The sequence below is a fragment of the Accipiter gentilis genome, chromosome 1 (assembly GCF_929443795.1).
Source record: "Accipiter gentilis chromosome 1, bAccGen1.1, whole genome shotgun sequence".
NCBI classification, from domain to species: Eukaryota; Metazoa; Chordata; class Aves; order Accipitriformes; family Accipitridae; genus Astur; species Astur gentilis.
This window is the reverse complement of record NC_064880.1, coordinates 27,594,125-27,619,818: the sequence shown is the minus strand read 5'-3', so window position 1 is coordinate 27,619,818 and position 25,694 is coordinate 27,594,125. Positions and strand designations below refer to the sequence as shown.

The window sequence follows — 25,694 nt, the reverse complement described above, 5'->3', positions numbered from 1 at the left end:
AACCTCCCCTCCATCCTCACCCCCCCCGTGAACACGGATGCCTTCCCTTAGTACCAGGATCCTGATTTACTGTAGCTGTTTAGCCACACAGTGTGCACAAGGAACGCTAACGAACCAGGCACCGCAGCGATCTGTGCCCACTTTGCATGGATGCAAAGGGTTCCACACTCAGCTGAGCACCGCAGGGCCACCGCGGCACTGAACGGTCACCAGCATTTGCATGGCACGGATGATTACTTGATGCCACTTGCATTACCATAAATCAAGCTGGCATGTTGTTGATGTGGATCTGTAACCTGGTTATCCTCCAGAGGCTTTCAGTTACTGACTGCTGATGACACTGAATGCTTTGTACAACTCGATGTGACTGGGTAGTCCTCTACTGTCATATAGAGGCGTAGTTACTGATAATCTGTTTTACTGCAGATTTATTATCTCCTTTACATTTTGATATTAAGGATTAATGTGGCTATCATCATGAGTGAAAAGTTAAAAGTGTCCCAATTAGCATTTATAAATCATTGAAATGTGGAGTTGTTTAATTAAACATAAGCAGTTTTTAAAATTAATGTTCTAATTAATAAATCACTCAGGAGAAAAGGAAAATCATCACTTAAAAAAAAATCACCTTATAATAGTTCCACTTAATCTCGTAACATTCAATTAAATGAAAGTGAGATGATGGAAAGGACAAAGGTATTGTGGAGAAAAATGACATTCAGTCACAACTGGAGTTCTTGTAACAGCGACCTTCTGGTTCTCCCTTTGCACTGACCAGGACCCAGGGCAGAGCTACTCTTGTTAATAAAATGCGATGGTCTACAAGAACTACACCTAGAAAGAGAAGTGGTACAAGGAGAGAAAAACAGTCCCTTTTTTCCTTTTTTAATGGGGAACCCCCTCATCATAGCACATCCAAACATTCAGTTGACAGTTCCCAAGAATGCAGATAGATCATCTTCCCATGTTCCCCATCTCTGTTATAATTCAATCGCTTACTCACAGAAAACCAAACTGAGTTTTCTGCTTTTTACAGAGGACAGACCAATGACAGCTAACACTTGCAATTTCAATCTTAATAACTATGTTGCTTTTCTTCTTACTTTTTATCTCATTCTCCCAGCCCCAGTCCCCGCAGGTGCTCACTTCTCCACTCCAGGAGTCAGTGAGCACTCTGGACATCACTTCAGCCTTCTACCTCCCATCCTCGGTACAGAAAGTACAGACATAGAAAAATCTAGCATGGAGAATGTTAATAATGTCCTGATAGATGAACAGCCCTTCTTAGAATACTCAAATGGGAAGCAGGGAAAAAATGTAAAGTCATGTGTATGCTACCTTCTGCTTGCTTGAAGTGACATTCCGTCGAAAATACCTGACCTCGGTTCAAAGAGTCCTGTCTGGATCTGCTGGCCATCAACAGAGGTGCAAAAGTGAAAAGTGGGGATGCTACCCGTCCTATATCTCCCTTCTGTGCCGATTATTACTGCACCATGCACAACACACTCACCCTTGACCATCTCAAATATCGCTTATAGAGAGAAAACAGAGAGGGGAGTGAGAAGAGGAAACAGAGACTGTTGTGTTATTTGTAGTTATGAGGCTTCTACACGCACTGCAGCAATAAGAACTCTTGTAGAAACACTAATATTAAGTATCTACATTTAGATAACAACAATGACAGTTTAATGGATTCCCTCCATTTAAAATGATATTAAATAATTTCACCACTGTGAAAGAGAAATGTGAAACATTTTAGCCTGAGTTTTCCCTTTGCTATTGAATATTGCAGACTATTCCAGTACTAAATGCCTGCATTGCCTTTCTTTTCAGTTATCTTTAACATGGTGGCACAATCTCTGCAGAGGTACTTAAAGCTGCTGCTGAAACCCAATAGTAATTAATTTCATCTCAAAGAGCCAGGACCTGAGTCTCACCATGTATTTGTAGAAAGTCTGTTGCCCCGGCCCCTGTGCATTACAGTGATGTAAATACCTGCAGTATACTTTTTTAATTGGCAGGCACAGAAAAAGCCCACCATATATGTCATTTATTTATAACATCTATGCCATAGTTGATAAATTAATATTAGGTCTCCTCTATGGTTTATTAGAAACATAAAGTTCTGTGAAAGGCTCAGTCCTGACTTAAAAGATTATAGTATTTAAATAATATATAGAGATAGCTTTCTCCCTATATAGTAACATGGCTGGTCTGTCCTTAGGAAAGAAAGTTTTAAGAATATGATGGCATAGTCCCTCTGTAAATCATTTTAAGAGACCATGAAATAGTCAAAATATTTCTCTACTATTTGCTATTATTTTCTAAATATTGGGAAAATAGGGAAAACGCAAGAATGAAATGTTAATAAATTTAAAATATAAATCAAACTACTTAATAACATAAAATCAGAATGTAAGCAATATCATGACTGACCAATAAACCCCCACAATGGAAGAAGGCTCAATGGAGATGGGCAGGGACGATGCGCCCATCAAGCTCAGGAGATAATGCAAGGGGTGACTGACCAGAGCTGTTGCAAAGAAAGCTGACAATCTCAACACAAAGGAGAGCAGAGGATGGCCTTTGGTTCAGGTAAACGCTTATATCAGTTGAGTGGATCCACTGACTATATATCACAGTTGAGGGGATCAACCAGTGGTGTAGATGTTTCTGCTTGCGTTCATTAGAAGAGCATGACTGTCTTCCTGAGTTAGCCAGGCCAGCATGGAGGCAGTCAATACGTGGCTCAGCCCAATACACAGTATAAAAACTAAACAACTAGCAAAAGAATTTTGAAGAGAGCAACAGACTTGAGCTGGCTTCAACCCACATATGCTTTACCGGTGACTGGGGACCCCAGCATCGCAATGGTGAGCATATTCTAGAGACTGGTAAGGGGACTCACGTCGACATTGTCATTAAGCTCTGTATTGCAATTGCTCTATTTTGCTAACTGTAGCTTACATTTGTAGTGTGCTTTCGGTATATTTTGTATCGTTCTGCTAAATCAGAAATCCCACGTAACATCAACTGTCTTCAAATAGGTAAATTTGATATTAAATATAACATCCTTCATGCATGGAATATCTAAAAGCACCTGGTCAGAGAGTATTGGATTCTGACATGAATACGCTACAGAAACCAGGCAAAACATTCATCAAGCTCTCCATTTACCCGGGCATTTATCTATGCTGGAAAATGAACACAAATAATCACTGAAGGAGATGGATGAGAGGAAATTCAACATACCGCAGTGAACAGATGTTTCACACAAAATGACAAATAAAAATGCCTTCAAATATCAGATACCTTTAAAAATAACACCTAACCAATATCCTTATTCTATGCATAGTAGCAATCTGCTAAATATTTGTGATAGCGTAAATCAGAAACTCAGCTTCATCTTGTGGTTTTCTGACTTGAGGGACTATGAATTACGAGGGCATCCACGAAAGGTTCATGAGACTAAAAGAAATGCAAACTTACTTTCTGTAGGCTTAAGCTGGCTGACCAGGGATGCACATTTACACTAGAAAAATTTTAAGGATTCACAGTTCTAAATAGGTGAAAAGTCACTATTCTAGAATGCAAGATCCAAAGAACTGGGAACATTTAAATTCTCTGAATTTCCCATGACAACAGCGTTTTGACAATACCATTTTCTGTGACAGTATAATTTCCCATGACAACACCAAGAATTGATGACTACGTTTGTTCACAAACCATATCAGATGAACAGTTTTCAAACTAATTTGAAGACCTGTTCAGAAAGGGAATTTTACAATGGCTGGGCATGTGTTCGATCAACGGCATGAAGGGTAGCTTCTACTTTTTACACGTTCTTAGCAGGAGAAAAAGGCACAGCTTGTAGTAAAGGAGGGTTTGGCGAAAAATCGTTTCAGTTCCATTTCATTTCCAAAGATCTTTATACAGCAGTTTAAGATTTTCAGGCACAGATGTTTCGTTTCAGTAGAGGAACCTACATTTCTATACCAAGACTGTCTGTGGCAACCAGCAGCAATTCAGATGTGCACTGTAAAACCTACAATGGCTCAGACGTAAGTTGGGGGATCCCAGTAAGGGAGTATTGGCTCATCACTCAGCCTCTGGAGTTGCCTTAAAAATAATTTGCTGTTTCTCTTAGTGTGTGAGCAATCTCTTGATACAGTTATGTCTCCTGCAATATCTTCCCTTTTCCCGTGGCTTGATATAAGTCCATTGTTTAAGTACCACTGCCTCTTTAGTGATGAAATAGCTGAGCAATGTCCTCGTATGACCTCTGGCTTTTAGTTCAGGACCTTACCAATACTATTTATTTTGACAAAATAATTAAATCAATATCTTATTTCTATTTCATTATTTATCTGAACTCTTTGAACATTGCCATCTCTAGTTGAGGAACATCCTTGGATTGGTGAATTCATGTTATTAAATCTTTTTTACCATCTTCCACAAAAAAATAGCTTCCAGATCATGTTTGCCTTTGGAAATACACTATTACAAACTCAACCACTTTTTACTCTTTTCATAAATTTTGCAGTTTGAAGTGTTAAAATACAAGGCATTCTGTAGAAAATTCCCTGCCTTGGAAAATGAATGAGATGATTAGCTTTTTCTAAATAAGAAATCTCTGTTCTCATAGGAAAGGTGGGATGTCGAGACTGACAAAGCAAAAGAATGCACTAATTGCATGCTGAATTGTATCTGACCTCTCAAACAGCAATTTTGTTGGCCAGCCATCTAAAGACCCCCAAGGACAGGTACAACACAACTGCCTTCTGCATAGTTTGAAAGATAAAAGATGCACCTTCTCCCACTGTCTTCCTCATCCAGGAGATGGGAAACTTTTCTAAGGCACTTTAATTTCAAGTTGGGCTTTAATATAAAAACTGGTGCAAAAAAGGTCAAAAGGCAAAAAGGTCAGTTAGTAGACAACTTCAAATGCTGTGAAATTAATTTTAGTGTAAATATTTTGATACAGGACCCTAAATTAACCATCTGTTATTTCTGATGGAAAAACCTGTCAACAATAAAAGCATGGAGCACTGGCATGTGGAACTCTAGAATAGGTGGGAGTTCTCCATAAAAAGCATTTTTGAGAAATATGCCAAGTCATATACTTATGTCTAAGCTAAGCTTTATAAACACTTCAATGTTGCTGCTCAGACAATGCCATACTTCTGGCACAATATTGCAAGGCTCACTGTCATAAAAGCACTAATAAGTTTAGCATTTTAATTAGAAGTGAGGAAAAGAAGTGTCATTATATGCCTTGATTAGTCTTATTACCTGAATACCTCAAATCTTTTTCCCACAATAAGCAAATTCAGGAAATAAAATGAAAATGCAGAGTGCCTTTCTCTTACTTTAGAACATCTATTCCTATTGCTCAAGCATCTTGCCCTTGATACTGTCTTAAAGTTACCAGATACTAAATCATAATCAGCTTGTGATAAAATACTTACATTCTAAAGAAATATTCTGTCATATAAGGATTTTCTGGCTGCTCTGCTTGTCCTGCAAACTACAGTTAGGAGACTGATCTTTCTGATTAAGAGAATGACACAGTCCCATGCCTACTACTGTTAGCAAATTCCACCTGCTTAAAGTTAACTCTAGAATTCACATTACATTTAGTACGAAGGATGTGGTTTACAAAATAATAATCATATTAGATGCCTAAACTAAGGGGAGTGGATTTTAATAGCATAATTACCTATTCGAAGAGAAAATGTTAGATAGTTCTGTTTTGAAAATCTACCTCATTCTCCAATAGCAAACTGCTATTTAAATGCAAATATATATCTTTAAATTACTTTAAAATAGTTTTTCCAGTTCAACTAAAGGTCTTGGTATTTTATGTAAAAATTTTTTTACTGAATACCAAATAGCTAATATCAAGAAGATGATATTTGTTTACAGCAAACAGCTTTTATTTGATGGTTTCAGGACACTACTGTTTTTACACATGCCTTAAGAAACCGTCTTACGGTGGTGGTTTTATACAACACCTTATTTCAATATTTTACATTACTGTCGATGTTTGACAGGGAGATACCAGACACTGCTGCAGCTTCACCCTGGACAGCTTCATTAGATTGACTGGTGCTCTGTGATGAAGTATTACCATTCAGTGGGTCTGTATTCTGTGTTTCTTGCTGGGCATCGGTGAGATCTTTCTGGTTCGGATCAGAGTTAGTGCATTTTTCTGAGTTGGATTCATCACTCAGAGGAGTGTCGAAAGAGACTACTTGTAGGACGATGGATCTGGGAGGACAGGTTGTACCATCGCTTCCCTGACTACTCTCATTTTGTGTCCTTGTTGTCTCTTCCTGTAACTGTGCATCTGTGGAATTTCTGCCTTGGTCTTTTTCCTGTTCACCAACATTTTTCACAAGTTCTTCTACAAAGAGGGAACAAAATATGTGAATTAGAGAAGGATATGCCACAATTGTTTGATTTCAGAGTAGTGACTGATAGAGCTGCACATGGGAACATTGTGAACATCGACTTTCTGCATGAGGACATGTGCGCTGGTGTGTTTAATATGGGTCAGATTCTGCTCCTGATTACACTAGTGCAGTGGTCCACTTTCTGGGTTGATCTCTAATTTGTCCCTCTTTTTTTTGGCCATAGTACAGAGCAAGGAGCAACATCACTCACCCTGTAAGCTGAAGGATGGGAGCAGGAGGACCCGATGCTGCAGGCACATCCCCCAGCAGTGGTGTTTACCACCACAGGACTAGGAGGAGCAGAGCTCATCGGTTCTGCAACAGAGAAAGGGCATGGAGGGGAGCACCTTCCTGGGGATGGGAGAGGCATCAGAACCGACGGGAAGCCCTGAAGGAAGTTGGGCTATCGGCCTGGAAAAGTCCAAAATGTCAGCTAATACAGAGCTTCAGCTGGAGCAAGTTATAGAGGGTTACACGCATGCAATCCAGTACTGCTCCCATTATGGCTAGTAGCACAGACAGAATGGGAAGGAAGAAATATGGGAGAAATTGTGCTTCAGGGGACAGCATCTACAGGAGAAAATAATGTTTGTGGAAGGCTCTATTCCTTGCTCTATTGCAGAGACTTGGAGAACAGTACAAATGAAATTGCCCAGAGTAAAAGGAGACAGGACAGAGTAGCACAAAGAGGTGGTACCAGGAGGAACTAGAAGGTGAAGAAAACAGAGAATGGAAAACTTGTGATGGAGGGTGAAAAGTAACTGTACCATCTTCATGGAGGGCCTATTTCTCTTGCTATTAGAATCTCTGGTTTGTAAATTCAGATTTTAGAATCTGTGTACTACTATAGAAGATACAAAACACTATCAATTTAAAAAGTGAAAGCATTGCAGTTTGAACAACACCCGCACCAAATAGCTGCATGATATTGCATAAAATTTCTAACTTGGCTGTGCACACTGTATTAAGGGAGGAAACCAAACATTAACATATTTATTGAGTTCACCTGGCAGCTCCCAGAAACTCTGGTTGTGAATGACCAGTCCAAATCCAGACCAAAAGTGATGGCATATGACAACTGAAAGATAGCCCAGTCTGTAATACATTTCTACCCCAGTCAGCATTTGGCATCTTCGTCACCTCACTTTTCTGAATCCAAAGTAGGTACCCCCTGAAGTACAATTTGGCCTGTGAAATTGGACGGAAAGGAACACCTCTGAACCTGAACTGATATCCCGAACTGTGGAATAGTTAAATAATTTCATTCTCTTGTCAGTTCTTATACTTCCTGGAATACTTTTTAAAAAAATCAGGAACTTTCAAATTTGAGAAATTTCTAAATTGTTAAGCCATTTTTTTCTGCAAACTTTAGAGACCTGCTTGTTTTGGACTCCACATCTTCTGAAACTTGGACAGATAGCCTTTTTCTACAGACTTCAATGCAGCTCTTACAAAGAAGTAATTGGGCTAAAGACATTAAGAGATATGTATATGCAACTTGAAGCAAATCTGATGTTCAATCTAGATATGTTAATTAAAGCATCTGTCACTCATGGTATAATCTACCTACCTAAGGCTTTTGTCCCAAGAAATGGATTTAAGTGCCATATTTGCCTCCATATGGCAGAGCTACAAGCATTTTCCCTTAACTTTATGAAAAAGCCAAGGAAATTGCAAGATAAAGTATTTCAGATGCAGTTCAGATGCATCAGTAAGTTGAGGAAAGCAAAGCTGAACTATAATCACACATAAAACTGTAATATTGACTCAGCTCACACTGTAAAAGGTGGCTTTTTTAACCTGAAAGCTGGTAAGAATGTACAGCGTGTTTCTCACAGAATGGTGTTTTAGGACAATTCTAACCAGAATTCAGATTTGTCTTGGTTTAACTGGGTAGCTGACTACTTTATTCTCGTATTAGAAGTCTCAGAATATTCATATAGGCAAAACCCACTATTATTTTTTAGTTTATAAAGCTGAATATCTAAACTTAAAATTGCTTCTCTTCACTCCCCAACAAACTTAAACTGGCAAATGACGATCAATAGTTGAATCAGAACAGTGCTGATGGCCTGTTCTTAACTTCTGTCATGCTGGTCTCTTAGTTCTATGACTGCCCTTGAGATGATCTCAAGCATGTCTGTTTAAGGATATCTAAAACACAGCCAAACTCTAACTCAGCTCTATGCACATCTGATGGATGTAGCTTTGAACTGGACTATCTCTGCACCAAGTTACACCTGATAACATACTAGTTAATTGTCATACCTATTGCATTTAAACTGGTGCGATACTACTTATTCCAAAATTCAGTAGAAAAGAATATGTGAGGAAAATACTATCTTTTCTAAGTATGAAAAATAGTGTGGATTTTTAAAATCTGTGGAGTTAAAACTATTGCTAAACATTAGTCTTTTTTATGCTGATAATCATATGTGTGATTACTATTCCATGGTGATAAAATTTCAAAGTCCCTCTCAGTTAAAAAAGCTTGAAGAAAAGTATCTTGTTCCCTTGGGAGGAGTTTGTTCAGGGCAAGTAGGAGGAGTGGCTGGCAGTTGTGACTGAGACTGAGAAGCCTCAAGTACAAAATCCTCTATGATGGTATGACAACTTTCATTAAGACTCCCGATCCTTTTGCTTGGTATTAAGTCTCTCATCCGCTCGATATCTATGTTCTGACTTGCTTTGCTCCACTCGGCTTCAATCTGTGTGAAATCCACTGCCAAAAAGATGAAAAATACTGGATTCTTATGGTACGCCAGCCACTTGTGGAATATGCTATACGTGCTGGAAAAATACAGATTTCTGCTTTCTGTAACAGCTAATAATTGCACTCTATATTATATGGGATCTTTAATATGTATATCATAATTGGCATTTTTTTTATCATTTCTGCTGTTCTGTCACTCCAATGAAACAGAAATATTTAGCAGTCTTTAAAAGTGACTGAGACCGGGACAGCGACTGAGTAATGAAAATTCAAGTAAGGCACTGCTGAGTTAATACCACTAGAGTAAGAAAAACAGAGCTGGTGTGACGTTTGATCCACAGTGCTGGACAGTAAGAATTGTAACAAATACTGTGGCAGAGCCTCTGCCACGAACTGCCAGGGATTTCTGAGAGCAGGGGGCAAGGCTGCTGCCCCTCACCCTGCACTGGGCTGCTGGGAAGAGCACATTCCTCCTGCCATATGGGCACACATTGCCATGGTCAGCCAGAGATGGAAATGGGGTATGTTAAATGAACAACGTAACCTGGCATTTGCAACATTGACAATATTTAGTAAGAGTGCATAGATGAATAAAATTAATAAGATTAAACAACATTTTTGACCCTCTAGAAAACTTCCATCTTCAGCTGTTTGGGTTTTTTTTTGGGGGGGGGAGGTGTCACTTAGGCACTGAACAGCTTAAGGATTATCATATCCATTCAGAAAAAGGCAGACAGAAGTGTGTTGTGCAGTGCAGTGAACTCAGGGTACGTGTTATTGTTGCTACTGGTTTTGCTCTCTCTGTTTTAACTTGGTAAAAGTGCCTGGAGCCAGGCCTGTTTACATATTTTCAACTGTTTGGTATTGTTTCCTTTACAAGAACCCACGTGTTATTCAGCAAAATTTGTGTGAGCTCATCACTAAAACAAATGGTTTCTCCTAACTGGTCAGTTAGGGGTGACTCACTCTTACCCATCTCTTCTGTACTTCTGTGCCGTTTCTGAGCTCCTGCCTTAAATCACTGGCCTTCATGAGAAGCAACAATGGCATTTGATACATCAACATGGTAGAAGTGGTGTCTTTCTTCCCTTGGGTTTAGGCTGGCTTGTTGGCAAAATAATTGTAATGCATCATTTTGTTTGGAAAACTGACAGGAGTTGTAAGGCAATAGCCAAATTTCAGAATAGTTGAAAAATTCTGGTACTTGGTAATTTTGCATCTACAGAAAATGTGTTAACTAGTGAAGGTGACTTCTTTCCTCTCCCCTTTTCATCAGATACCACTTTTCTTTCATTGTCACCTTTCTTTTTGGCTTAATAAGTCTCTGAAAACTGAAGCGAGTGTTTTCTTTTTTTTTTTTTTTATTGTTTGCTGGAGTGAATGGGAGCACTGAATTCCTGTCAGCCCAACAAAGGATTAAACTGTCCATGAAACACTGAAACTGTCACACAGCTCAATCTCTAGCACCATGCTGTAGGACTCTGTGGTCTCCAAAGTATCGCTGCTCTGCTGCTGCAGAAGCTCTGGTGAGTCTGCGTTATCAACTGCAACACTGATTTCCACCAGCTCAGCTACATTACTGCCTGTGTACGCAGCAACATTTTCAGGACGTGGTCTACTACGTTGAGAGGAAGCTTTTCTACATTTTGGTACCTTCTGTTCTGTGTATGTCCACCGACTTTCTTTTCCTGGCCTTTCTGTAATAAAAAAACCGGAGCATTCAAATACACCATCGGTACAGTATAGGGCTTATAAGATACCCTTCTGCCTCCAGCAACTGCACCACTTGAGCATGTACTGACTTAACAGGAGTGGAGAGGGGAAACACAAAAGCCAAGCGTAAGCAGAACATCTCGAATCAACTAATGGCAGCGACTGCCAGTGCTAAACTCCAGTGAAGCAAATGCCTGCTGAATCCCATTGCTATTTTCATTGGCTGTGTTAAAAATAAGCTACAATAATTTACCCTTACAGAAAGACATAATGACATTGAAGTATTAAGAATTAGCAAACTACTGAACTAAAGAGGAAAGCTGTTCATCTTCACAAAGAACTAAGTTATCTGAGGAATCTGCAATGAAGAATGCTGCTGGATGTCATGGACTCTGTGTATATTACCACAGACTTTGATTTCTAGGCCTGTCTGCCTTCTTTTTTACTGGAAAACAAAATTCCAGAAAGCAGTGACAAAAGACCAAAACTGGAACAGCATGGAAAGGAGCTGCACCTTTCTAAAAGATGTCTTCTCACATCAGCTATTTTAAAGAGAAGAGGAAGAAACCAGCAGTAAGCATCAAAACTTTGCAGAAAATGAGAGGCCTGATGCTGGTGCCTCTGGGACTCCCAAGCAAGTTTAGAAATGTCCAAGAGTTCCCAAAACAACTGTGATTTTTTCCCAATGAACCTGCCATTTTCAAACCCAAGAACACATTGCAGTAACCCATAGAGTTATTTAGACACTGATTCCTTCCACTTCCAACTCCTCACACAAATTTCATCACAGATATAGGAGTATATAAAACCACTGCAAACCATGTAATCCAGCAGCACTTTATGTCACAGCATTACATCATATAGAAAACGTAGCAACAGCTTAATTAGCTATCAAAACTTTTTACTAAAAGATTTGGTTAAAAATAATTTGTGAGTTTATATTTTCCTAGGGTGGCTACCTCCGCCTTTTACCTCTCTTTTGCTGTTTAGCTGCAAGCACAGGGGCTTGAATGCTGGGACTTTCGGGACAGGGGAAGGGAAGGACATGCTGCTTTGAGCCTACTAGGAGGAAAAGGTGTTTTAAATCATGTAGTTTGTCACATGCAGAGGCAGGCCAGCTCTCTGGTGTATGCCGCAGGGGGATGTATAACAGGTTCCATTATCAGGTTCAGTTATCATTCTTTAGTCTGTGATTTACCAGGTACTGCCAATACAAAATGTTTCTTGCTACTCTTAGCTCAACCCATTCATTGTACTTCCTCAGATCATGGTGAAAAATTCTCCTTTTCCCACTGTTCTTAACACTTTTCTGGATTAGCTCAAAAATCACTTATGACTTGAACATTTTAGCACTGTGATTAAAATCACTGTTACTGGTCCTAGATGGGACTCCTTTAGCCCCCTGAATTTATTTTTCTCCAACAGATTAAAACAGTCCATTAGGGTAGATTTCATGTGCCAAACTGTCAGTCGGTTTCTGTGACTGTCACACACGTCCTCCCACTGCCCACCCTTCCTAGCGGCTGCTAAATCACATTAACATGCTATCAGATCATCACTCTCAGATTTTCACATTTCAGCAGCTGTTACTCTCTTCTTATTAGTGAGTCTGCAGAGAAAATCTTTCAGACAAAATGGAACTGAACCCTGTGGTTATTGTGACTGGAAGTATGCAGGACTGAAAGTGCCCGAGGGGGGCCTGCAGGTACCACGCAGAGGTCTTTCAGAAGACAGATTTGTTATTCAAAGTTGCTGTCCACGGAAGAAAAAAACCCCCACAGCTAATCTCTACTCCAAAGATGCAATAGTTGTCATTTTTTAATATTTTTACTATCAAAATTAAGCACAGGACAGTGTGAGAGCCTTATTCAGCCTCACATATTTTTCATCCCATCCCGATGCGGTCACTCATCCCAGACCATACACCGTTGAGCCGTACAGCACAGTCCACTGCCAAAAGGTGTTGAGGACAAGGTTTGTCACTGATCACTTCACATAGAAATAACGCAACCTTTGGTCAGGTCCTGTAACAGTTCATTCTTCAGAAGAGTTATATAAGCATAAAATAAGTAACACTGCTGTTGTATTATCCTGAAGATGAACAACATTAGCATGGGCTAATTAGTGATGGGCCCATTTGACTGGCAGCTGTACCCTCGGTCTGTATGCTGCATTCCCTCATGTTATATGACCTGACGTGAGTGTCCTAAGCTGTCTGTGCCTCTTTTTGCTCAACTGTAAAGTGAAGATAATGATACTTACTTATCCCTGTAACTTTATTTACAGTGATGTCTACAGAACAGATGGTAAGCATGATTACTAGCCCATACCTTTTCACTCTGTTAAGAGTACCTGAGCTTGCCAACCACTGACCAACTTGATTAGTAAATCTTTAGAACATTTTTATGGAACAAAATAAGCATGAAGGAATAAACATTGTAGGCATAAGGAACAAACATTTTATTTTTAAAATACTAAATCATTCTGTTACAATTTCTCTGTGTTCTAAGAACTGCATCGTGAAGGATCTTACATGATATTTAAATCTTTCCCAGCAAGTTATGTGTTTCTTACAGCTTTCTCAGCAGGTCAATGACTTCAAGACCCTAAAATCCATTTAGCAAACGTTTTCTCTAATGAAAGAGCCTTTCAGACTCATCTGAGCATCTTTCCTGTCTATTTGCTACAACTACCACAACTGCAAAGAGCAGCAGCCATCAATGCTATCTGTTGAAAAAAAGCACAGGATGGAATCTTTATCAACTGTGTTGAGTTGAACAAAGACAGATTATCTGGTGATTAGGGGTTTGGAATATTAATTAAACATCAAGGCTTTCAAATTAGAATCCCAGATGTTTGATCATTATGGTAATTCCCTGTTAACAGCATTCCCTGAAAGGCCTGAGAAACATTCCTCTAATTCTCCAGTGGTGAAAGGTTGAGGACCCTTAGGCTATAGAGCACTGAGCTCCTCTGCATCAATTATACAAGACATGGCCTTTTTAGCAAAATGGAGCCATCTTATTTAGTGAGCCTTCTGTTAAGGAAGCTCTCAAACAGCTGCCTAGGTAGATAAACGCTTTCCTTACTAACACAGGCTTTTCCAAAATAAAGCACACTGTTCCTTGCAGCACAAGCTGCTGGCTCTGAATCAAGTCTCGACAGCAGCTATCTTTTCAGGGAAGGGTAGCACCAGCATCTCCAGGAAAGCTGCCCTGTCTCTAACACTGTCGGTGTGTCTTGGTCTTCTGCTCTGGACTGTCTGGGCACAGGAGTCAGATCATCTTCTTCAGCCCTGGCTGAGGGAGCCCTTGCTCCAGCTGAACTGCCTCCCAACCAGGGCCACACGAGTAGCCTTATCCCGAAAAGGTGAGAAGCTGAATGAGTTCAAGTCATCCTCAGGAAATCATACGGATTGTCGCTAATTTCCTTTCCATATTACTTGTGCACCTGTATTACTACATTTTATAGAGACAACTTCTCCTGAGCCTGTGAACCAATCAGGGAACAATGTCTAGTGTCTGTGGAGCCCACCGACAAGAATGCAGATGGTTCTTTTAATAGCACAAGTACTGTTTGTCATAGTCCTCTCAGGAAGTGTGTTTGGAGATAGACACTAACAGTCGCAGGCTGCTTACCACCATGGCACGCTGTCCTCGTACACATGACCTCCACAGTGCACTCAGCTCTTTGCTGCTTGTCATAAATTATCTAGCTGGGAACAACGGTAGCAATAACAACACTCCTTTCACCTGGCAGTGATCTACTCCTAATACTTCTTCCCTCAGTACATGCTCCTGCTAACATATCAATAAAACACAAATTCATCCATATGCCCAGAGCAACCTGAAGACTTTTCATCGAGCAATAGGGTCAGAGAAGGTAACATGAGATCCACACAGGATGGAACAAATTATCTGAGATTCAAGGTCTCAGGTTATTCACTTACAAGCTTAGTCAAACTTGAGTGCAATCTGAAAGGAATTTCAAGTGGAAAGGGGATGTCTTTCAATATTTTTTATTCTTTACTAGATGTTAATTTTGCACAGTCTGATTGAGGATTTTCAGCCTTTGCAGGGTGCAGCTTCAGAGCAGATACACTGCTGATCTGGACCAGTTGGAGAAGATTCCTTCTCCCATTATGTGACAAGGAACTTACGTGCTACCTCAGATAGTGCTCTGTAGAGGGCTACATTCACTTAGTGAAAACCTCTTTTTCAGCAGCCCTTATTGCCCACATATGGAGTAAATGCCTGCACATTCCACTCCAAATGAATGGAAAATATCTTAACTTCCACAAAACCTATATAACCCACCTCCCAGCTTTTATGAAAAGACATACTAACAAAATATAAATCTGTACTCAAACGTATTTGCAGTATTCAAAAGGTTCCTCTAGATTCTAATCAGTCACCCTGAAGGTCTCCATGCCATGATCCACTCAACTGCAGATGTTGCTACAAGTAGTCTCTTTATGGGCGTAGTTTTCTATAAATCTCTTCCTTGCTCTCACAGAGGTTTTGCAAAACAGATTTAACCACAATCACACAGAGCTGATATTTTTCATCAAGCTCTGGCCTCAACATCAGCTATTTCCACTTACTCATCAGTTTTTCTAATGTATGTTCTACTGTTGTTCCATAATTCTGTTCAGGAAATATTTAGACATACTTCATTAGTCAAGCTGATGGAAAGAAAAGAAGGGCATCCTAGAATATGGACAACCACAATCTCAACAAAGTCCATGGAATCTTGAAAATTAACAGCTCTTTTTTTCACAGTAGAAAGCATGCCCAGTTTCCTGGATCTTGCTGACCCTCACATTAATATTGACTGTATAGAGAAACAATCCTTTACCCAGAAGAATTCTTAAATCTCTCATTGTGAGAAGCTTTGTGTTTTCAATGGCTGTCAACAGCCCAGTAAAACTGGGCTACCTGTGTCAGTAATTTATAGACCGATAGCGCTGTACACCTTGAAAACAATATACCAAAAAGCTGATGTACCAAAATCAACCTGATTAGTTACATGTAACTGGAAATGGCAAACTTCCAGATAGCAAGTTTTCCATTCTTCCACGTTGAAGGACCTTGCATGTAGATAGCCCAGGGTTGCTTGATTTCTGGCTATAGCTAAGTGGTCTTGGGCACCCTGATGGTCTGCTATTACTACTGATCATCACAAATTAGCAGCTTTGTCCTTTTGACCAGTCAGTACTAGTTGAACAATACTAAAAGAGGCAATCAGTGAAGCTGCTTATGAAGAAGAGATAGTATTAGTTGAACGTCCTCTTCATCTAGCCCTTCCACCTAACTCTCAAGTCATTGTCACAATATGTATGGAAGCTTGTTCTTACTTAATATTCCCCTAATGAGAATATTCATTTGCAATTTAGCACTAAAGTAGAATTTAGCACTGCTCAGCAGTGTTTTTCTGTCTTGTCTGACACCTCTTTGAGAAAAAAGATGCTGCTTTGGATGACAGGATGAAAGACAAGGCTGGCACTGGGTTCCAAGATACCACTCCCTGCAGTCAGTATCAGGTCATGTACAGCAAGACCAGTCCCAGCAGTGAAACACTAAACTGAAATATTCCAGGTGCTTACTCAGAAACAACACAGACTGGACAAAATATTCCCAACTGGCATTCACTTAACCTGGATCAAGGTTATAATTGTGTCCAACAATTATCACAAATCATTTCACTTGGATAACTGTAACTCCAGACAATTTTCAGGTATGGCTTATCAACTAAGATGCTTGATGCAGGTTTGACTTTATTAATTATCAACCAGCAAATGAAGAGTCACTTTTTGCCTTGTTTGGGTCTAATAAATGCTGTGATTGCCCAAATCTTTAGATCCACTGGGTCATTTAAATAATTGCCTACAGCATAGTCCCAAGAAGCCTGCAATACTGAATTTTGTTCCATACAGTGGGGAACAAATAGCATTTCTAATAGCAAAGTACAACTTCTACGTTTCTTAAGAAACATGGCAGCACATACTACTTTGAATTGTTGATTCTGGCATTTAAAGCAGATGTCAGTATCATTTACGATTAAATGTGCAAGAAGGCACATTTCTAAACCAGACCTCTAAAGATAAGCTGAGCAGCACAGAGCCTTATTGTACAGGCTATAAGATTTCCTCTCATCCCCTGACCTCCTACATCTCTTTATACCTCCTGGGAGAGCAAAATAGGACCATCTAAACAAACATTAAGACATAAAATACATGAATACAAGACAACCACTTATTTTTATAGGTTGAAGGAAATTAACAAATAAAAGTAGGAGAGATCTTAGGGGGTAACCTATAAAAACATTCCACCTTGGTATATCATACCTTCTACTGCTAATTCTTTCCATCTTTCTTTGTTTGCTTGAATGATCTTCATCAAGTTGTCCTTAAAGCTCATTAGGTCTACAGTAGCCAGAGAATTTTCTGTGTGAGTCCCTCCATCACTTGTACTTTTAAAACTGGGTCTTCTTTGTGCTTCAGCATTGCTTACTGCTCCCAAACTATTTTGGCTGCAGAAAGGAAAAAACCCTAAATTATGAACACAGTCAGGCAATATTAATAATACACAAACAGTTAATTTGAATCAAATTCCTTAGGACCTACATGCAATCACTAACTGAAAATAGTAGTTTTCACCAAAGAGTGAAACACAAGACAGTTCTTCAATTCATGAAGCTGCAACCTGGGACTGATTCTTAGACCTTTTTCCAGGGAATTCTTGAAAAAAATGTGGCAGCTGAAAATACATTACTTATAAGTTGTTTCTTGAAAGAATGTTTATGTAGCCATTTTGGAGCAGCTTCTCAGCTGTGTTTTTTAACAGTGAATGATATCTTTGGGACTCACAGGGGAGACATTTGATTGTTATTTGTTGACCCATTCAAAAAAAGCAGGACACAAAAGTATATGACAGATAAGTAAGCTTAGCTTCAGCTGAGAATTCTCTTCAAGGTACATGCCTTCCAGTCAAAGCAGGATTTAGTACAGTGGCTTTCAAATCCACCTAAGAGCTACTGCTGCTACCTCACATGTAAGGTAAGGTAGAAGTCAAACACTCTTTGTATGTGAATATGCAGATACATGTAAAGATGGGGGGGGGGGGCGGGGGGAACGAAATGTCTTTTTTTCTTAGGATTAAAAAGTCAGACCTATTTCTGCCCTTGTACGGGTAATCATGTCATACCAGATTTTGTTTACTCAGTTATGTTATATAGTTTATCTCATCGGTACCAAAGACAGATGTTAATATGCATACAAATGATTTTCCATCAATCAGAAAATATGGTTACAGTGAATGTATCAGTGAGAACTGCACAAGAAGAGTTAAGTGTAATTTCTGTGTGCTCCAGAGATGTTGAATGGGATAGAATGGAAAGAACAGGCTATAATTCTAATGTCTTCCAGGCACCACAGTGAATGTCACACCACATATTCATGGTGTCCAGCCAGTAGTGTTTGTGCAACTCTGCTGGCTCAGACGTTTCTGTATCATGCTATAGGCTCTCCACTCTCTTCATAAGTGTAGGTCTTGATTCCATACTAAGAAAAAAATCCCTTAATCTTCTATCTCATATGAGGAAGCATTGCTGGATCATAAGCCTTTGTTCACCTACCACTCAGCCGTGATCATCAACCGAAAATTAAGCATGGAGCTACTAATCATGTGCAGCTGCTAATCACTCATTTTTGAAGAAGTGAGTAGGTAAACAAATTTGTCATCAATAATGCCTTAGTTTAACACTGTTCCCCAAAACACTAAGAACACTGTCATAAATACCTACTTGTAGTAACTTCCACTTACTTCTAGTAACCAAAATACATGTAAACTCACGATCAGAAAAGACCTAGGTTCACCATTTTGCTATTAAAACCTACGTAACGCACAGCAAATGAAAAGCTGCCCTGCAGAGTTATCATATTAGTAGCCTCAGTGAAAGCTCAAATTATGGTTTTAAAAAGAAAAAAAATGTAGTAACAAAGGCAATATTTGTAAAAGCAGCATCTGATTCTTGAACGACACTTTCAGCATGGAGTGACTCAGATAACATTGTCTGCCATAGCTAGTTTGTTTTATAGACAACTTCTATCATGATGCAAAAATCAAGAGCTTGGTGGGCCAACCCTGCCCCTGCATCTCACTTATACTGTATTTAGTTCTCTCAAGTGGAATATAAGCGGAATCAGTTTTGTCTCAAGTGTATATATCATATAATACAAACATGGAAAGGTGAAGAAGGAAAGTGACCTACAGCATAATAAAAAACAGAAAAAAACTTGAAACCACCTTCACCACCTCCACTTCCAATTGTCTCTCAGGAAGGAAGATATGACTTTTGGTACTGTCAATTAAAATTATACTGAAAATGGTTCAAGATAAGAGAACTGGGAACTTCAACAATCTATTGCAAACATTACAGTCAAAGGAAAAAATTGTTATTAGATAAGATGTAGAAAATCAACTTTATATTTTATACTTGTGTATTCTGCTCGTTATTGTGGTTTTGCCTTTTTATATGCACGATCATGCACAGTCAATGTAGTAATAGCATATTGCAAATACAACATAGCACCACATGGTGGCAATACTGTACAGCTATTTATGTTACTTTTCCAACCGTTAAAATAATTGCAATTCTGAGAATGACATTATTATGTTAGTTTATGTTAGTTCAATAACTAAGCAGTGTATTCATACCTGGGTGTCCCAAATGCAGGACTTTCAGATTTTGATGCTTCCTCTATAAGAGGCATAACAATTTTCTCCATTGAGTCCGTAAGAAGAGAAAATGTTGGTTCTACTATGAAATCAATGAAACCTAAAGAAGAAAAAGAGAGAAAACCAGATTTTACATTTCCACAGCTCTCAAATCTAAAATTAAATACTTGATATCAGGCTGATTTTCTGACTGTAGTCCTGATTTAATATACTAGATACCACTAGTATAATCTTGAAGAAAAAGGCACAACTAAAAACAAAAACACCTGAAGCTGTGTAGATACTAGATATTAGTTAATTATAGCTTTTCATTCCTTTTTCTTGTAAATTTTATGCACCGCAGAACACACCTACCATTTGAAATGAATATTAATTATTGAATAGAAGGGAAGCTACTGTTGAGCCAGGGGGCTAGAAGTCATACTGTCTCTTTTACCATTCGGAGCTTCTTGCCAAGGAGTTAATATTTCAAACTACTGTTTATTATTCAGTGGAGGTAAAGTGTTACTTCACAATGTGTAGGAGTGTTCTGTCAAATCAGTGAAGAGAACAAGTAATATCCTTAGGAGACAGCGTTCATCCCACAGTTCTGAGATGTCAGCTCTGAACAATGTCTTTTACATTTTAAAGTGCTCATCAAGGTATGGAATGACACAGTGAGAGAATGAAGCATTATTCTCTGTTGAGCACTTAACAGAAAAAAAAACCTGCTAAAACATGAGCTAGCAATGGATTTCCAGATGTATTCATACTCCAACCATGCAACACAGCACAAAGGTGAGCAACAGTGCTTCAGCATAGGATCCAGCTTCCCTCCTGCAGTAGGTATGACGCTGAAGCATGTTGCCTTTCAAGTCCCAGTGAAATGGAATAAAGGACATTTTGAGTGACAAGATCAGACATGATGACACGCTTCAATTCAAGGATAAGACACTGTCACCTAAAGAATCTCCTTAAGTACTGTGTTCACTCACTATTGGTAGGACGTACTGCTTTACTCAGTATGCTTCTAGGGTGTGTCCTTGTAACTAGCCCCAGTGATCTTTATCAATTTTGATTTCCTTATTATTGCTGATGGAAACGGGGATAGAGACAGCCAAGACACGCATTTCTGAAAATGGGAAGCTGAATTTTGGCCACTGTTGACCAAAATGCAATTACGATTGACAGGAACAGAATGCAGTGGTCCTTGTCAACCTAAGGAGGCTTGATGCTGTGTAGTGTGACCCTGCCACACTGACAGTCTTAACGGCAGTCCAGAGCTCTGATGTATGAATCAGCTTTAAGTTGAGATGCATCTACAGAACAGTACCAGGCTTTCAGATTCTAGTAGAGGCAGAGCTGTGAGATCTTGAGCAAGAGTCAATCTGTCTGAGGACGTGATCTACCGAATTCTAAAGTGTGCCCAGTAGAAGTTGGGCGCATGTCCAGTGCTTTGGTTAATCCCTCTCCTACCCCTCCCCTCCTTCGCATGACATAGGCTGAAATTACTTCATGTTCTTTTGAGACTAGCACATTTCTGCTGTAAGAGCATACGAGTTTGGTGAACAGACAGGTGCAAAGAAATACCTTCTATATGATGGCATTTGGAACATTTAAAATTCAAAATTAGTATAAGAAATGTCCATATGATTTTACATGCTCCTACACATACAGGCAAAAGAAAAAGAAAAAAACAACTTGTCATTACCTATTTGGGACTGAGCTACCAAAGTAGACTTGCGGTCACAGAGTGGGGAAAATTGAAGACCTAAAGCAGCCTCCTTGTCTCCCTGCAAATAATAATGTTTAATATTAAAAGCACATATTTGGTAGAGAGACAGAGAGACAACGGAATCTGAATATTCTTAGTATTTATTCAACAGGTTATTTTGTTCACTTATATTCCTAAATAAAAACAAGCCACGGGCAAAAAAACCCTCTTTATTTATCTTTACATTTTCAAGAAAAGTAAAAGTCAAAATTCTAACTTACATTTGACAATTTTTATATAAAGGAACTTGTTGCAAGCAAGTTCTCCTCAAAAGCAAGGCATCTGCCAATGAGGTTTAACATATATGAAGTCCTTCAACATTCACAGTTTAGTCTCGCTAATCCCAGATATAATGGAATTGGAGATACTTAGACATGTTTGTAATAGTATGCCAAATGCTAAGTGTTTCCTTCTATTACATTGTTTTATCCAACATGTAAAATTTCTTCAATGGATTTACGCAAGTCAAGGACATGATCTGACTTGAACACACTCTAACTAACAGGCATGTCTCTCTGCTGAAGCCGCAAAAAAGCACAAGCTCAATTTCACTACAAAGATCATAGAGTCATAGAATGGTTTGGGTTGGAAGGGACCTTAAAGACCATCTAGTTCCAACCCCCCTACCATGGGCAGGGACACCTTCCACTAGACCAGGCTGCTCAAAGCCCCATCCAGCCTGGCCTTGAACACTGCCAGGGATGGGGCACCCACAACCTCTCTGGGCAACCTGTGCCAGTGCCTCACCACCCTCGCAGTGAAGAACTGCTCCCTTACATCTGATCTATATCTATCTTCTTTCAGTTTAAAGCCATTACCCCCTTCTCCTATCACTACACGGCCTTGTAAAAAGTCCCTCTCTGGCTTTCTTGTAGGCCCCCTGTGAGGATTTGTACAACCTAATTCTGAAAATATTTCAACACCTAACACATTAAAAGAGTTTTTTTGTTGTAACAGTCTTATCAGACAGGGGGGTGTTATCTTCATTTTCAGCCTGGTAGGCCAAATGTCTTTCAAAAAGAAAGTCTAGTGGCGCAAAAAATCCTGAAGAGACATCTTTCAAAGGAAGTAATAATTTGTGTTGCTGGACAAACCTGGCACCCAGAAGCACTGACATTATAGATACAGGAAAACCTAGCCTTTCAAGTAAAATGACTCTACTTTCTCACGGGGAGTGCTGTTTCACGATCATTCAGTGGGGAGCAGCACATGAGCATACCAGCTGATGGATTAAGGGCACAGTATCAAACTTTCTTAGTCTTTTTATCATGTATCACTGAACTAGATTTGAGAAAAGTTTAGAACTATAATACCAATAAAACCACTTCAGCCACAGGAACAGATGTAGCTCACAGATTGTGTTTCATATGGAATTGGAGAATTTTATCACTATGGCCTTTAAATTTTACACCCAAGTGTTCATAATTTGGCTAGAAGAACACATGAACACTTACTACTAGGAGCAGTGGTAGTGGCACCTCCATGTAAATGCAGGAGCCAGATGTGATATAATATAAACTGGGGTAGTTCTAACAATTTCAGCCATTGTTGAATACAGGATTTCTAAAGCAATATTAATTTTTTAATCTTCCCTGAACTAGTTTTTAAAAAAGAGAAAATTCCACAGTAGCAAAGAATCAGTTTGAATTTTTTTTATGTTGTCAGGTAGCTTTTACCCCAACTATGAATTACTTTGCAATTAATACAATACATAATTAATACTTAGATGTCATATAAGTCTAAGTCTATTGTAAATTGTAATAATGGACACAGCACTGATATTTGAATTGATCATTAAAATTTCATGAGATTTAAAATCAAAATAAAGCTCAAAACAGTAAAAACACCAATTCTTTGTCCAGATGCTGAACTCACTGGACAAATTCTGGTTTTGTGCTTTTGGATCTACTCAGACTGAGAGCAGAATGCTATAGGAGCTGTGGTACTTCTTTGAGTGACTTGAATAATGTATTTCTTTCTTTTTAAGGTTTTGAGATGGGTGGGTGTATTTCTATTTTAAACAAGTAGCTCAGATTTTCCTTGGCATTATAACACACTTTCTGTAGTTGTTGCTTTTAAACTTAAAGCGTTGTTTGGCTTTTTCCCTGAAGTTAACACTGGCACATATTTTAACCGTTAGCTGCAGTTAACAAAGTTTTTTGTCTAGGTGAATGTTCATTTTTTGCTGGTGCTCACTACTTTGAAAGCTGCCTGTTAAAGTATTGGGCTTACATCGGCAGTTTCAGACTCGCTGCTTTTTCCTGTAAGGCAGTAGAAGTAGTTGAATTACTATCTTTAAAGAAAAGAAGAGGAGAAGTTAGTGGGGTTTGTATATATTTGGACTACTTCATCTTGGCTGACACAATTTAGAAATCCCAGAGGTTTCTACCACACACTTTCAGATCAACAGACCAGAGGATGCACAACCAAGTCAGTCCATCTAGGAAGCAGAAGACCTACTGTGTCTGCACTGCTCAGTGCATTTATATATGTACAGTTACTTAATCACACTTAAAGTGAGCTGGAACTACTCCACACACGCTGGTCTTAGTAGTATGTATAAAGAGGGATTCAGTTCCTTGCACACTCCTCTACAGCCTGCAAGACTTTGACATGCTGCTGAGTTGCAGACATACATACATGGTGATTTGATTTTATTGTTAAATGCCTTCTCAAGTCTTTGAGCAGCTTATTTGGGATCCAGTTACTTCTTCTAACAGAAGGATAAGGGAATAACTAAAACCTTAGCTCATCCTATGCACTCAACAACCAGTGTGGTACTGTTTATTGCTAATGCTACATGCACTTGACAGGACACACTGCCTCACTGTCCCATGGGCTCTGTCTAGCCTGTCTCTCTGTGTCTAAAATGTTTTTACAGTTGGTCATTTCTGACCTTGTCAAGTAATATATATCTGAGGTAATCTGCTCCTCCTTTTGCCTCTCAAATTAAAAATCCTCATCATTTCCATTTACAGAAGCAGACACAAACTCATGACTCTACTCAGTATTTCCACAAAACTCAGCCCATTCATTATTTAGATTAAGGCACCAGCTCTCCAATCTGTCTCCCCAGTGCAAAGCTCAGAGTCAAGGATGTCCTGATGCTCCCTACTGAGAATTAAAGAGGTTCTTCATATAAAGAACCTCTAGGAACTGAGCAAGAACCTTCTAGGGTAGATGGGCCTAACAATCTCAAGGTTTAACATACTGACTTTTTTATTCTCTGACTCCTTTTTCAGGTGTGATCCATCTGATTTGAAAATGTCAGCATATAGCAAAATAATGACAATCAAGCTGAGCAAGACACACACTGTTCCATTATCTGTATTAACCATTTTTAAAACGTGTGTATAACTGTAGAAACTGTGTAATACCTAAACAGGATTTTGGTTATCAATTGTACATCAGTAATGGTTATGTTAAAAATGTGCAAGGTCACAAATATTCATTACAGGGAGAGTATTACCCCTTTGGAGAAATGGGTTTTTTTCACCTCCTGAGGTGAGTAAAAAAAATGGCAGCAGTGACACCAACACCTACTGGGCTTGCTCTTTGCGTTCAGTATCTCACAGAAATGAAAAGACTTTCACAAAGGTGTGTCTTCATTTTTGTTTTAGGATATATGGCCACAGCATTAACAGGATGATACCATCTAACCTCTGGCTTTGGATCAGGCTGTTATGAAAGCAAAACCTTCAGATCTATGTGGCATATCCATGGCAAGTACTGGCAAGGAAAAGAAATAGGAGGTCTTTCTGAAATGTGAAATGGAGACAACTTTTTGCCGCCTTTGCTGAACATGAATTCTTCCTATTTTCAAGTCCCTCATCCTACCCTGCCAGTGCTTCTTTTTAACTCAAAGCATATATAAATCTCTGTCTACAGAATGAAAACAGCTTGACAAGTTATATTATAATTGAAAGAAAAAAAACCACTACAACACTCAGAATCCTGGTATCAGCTGAAATAGATATAGAGCTATAACAATTTCATCTTATTCACGCACATAAAAGTTGAATTAATGTCAGTGGTATGTATGAAAAGTAGGGAATATATACTACTGACTATGCTTGTCAATCACAACCAACAGCATCTTTGCTGGTAGACTTATGAAAAGATTTAATTGTGTAACCATTGCTTCTTGAACTGGATTTACTAAAAGATTTTAAAATGGCACCTGTCGAAAAAATTCTTCCATCAGGGCCATGGTCCACCGGTAGTGCAGTTCCCAGGATTTTGCTGGATGGCTTATGTCTGCTGCATGTAGAATCAAAGACATGGCTTTGGCTTTGTCTACCCTGTTAATTCAAGGACATGCT

General features: G+C 39.1%; 1 protein-coding gene across 5 annotated transcripts in view; it reads right to left on the bottom strand.

Annotated features, from left to right (window-relative positions):
* PDE1A (phosphodiesterase 1A) overlaps nt 1-25,694 on the bottom strand; it is a 184,047-nt gene that overhangs the window by 5,286 nt on the left and 153,067 nt on the right. For 3 of the 5 annotated variants that reach the window (XM_049805201.1, XM_049805217.1, XM_049805208.1), the window contains 5 exons: nt 25,553-25,673; nt 21,310-21,391; nt 19,599-19,719; nt 17,228-17,412; nt 6,131-6,406 (listed from right to left, as the gene is read on the bottom strand). In XM_049805201.1, the coding sequence (XP_049661158.1) occupies nt 6,131-6,406; nt 17,228-17,412; nt 19,599-19,719; nt 21,310-21,391; nt 25,553-25,673 (785 nt within the window). Of the gene's footprint in view, nt 1-6,020; nt 6,407-17,227; nt 17,413-19,598; nt 19,720-21,309; nt 21,392-25,552; nt 25,674-25,694 lie in introns of those variants that run through there. The other 2 variants (XM_049805235.1, XM_049805226.1) reach the window with 2 other exon arrangements.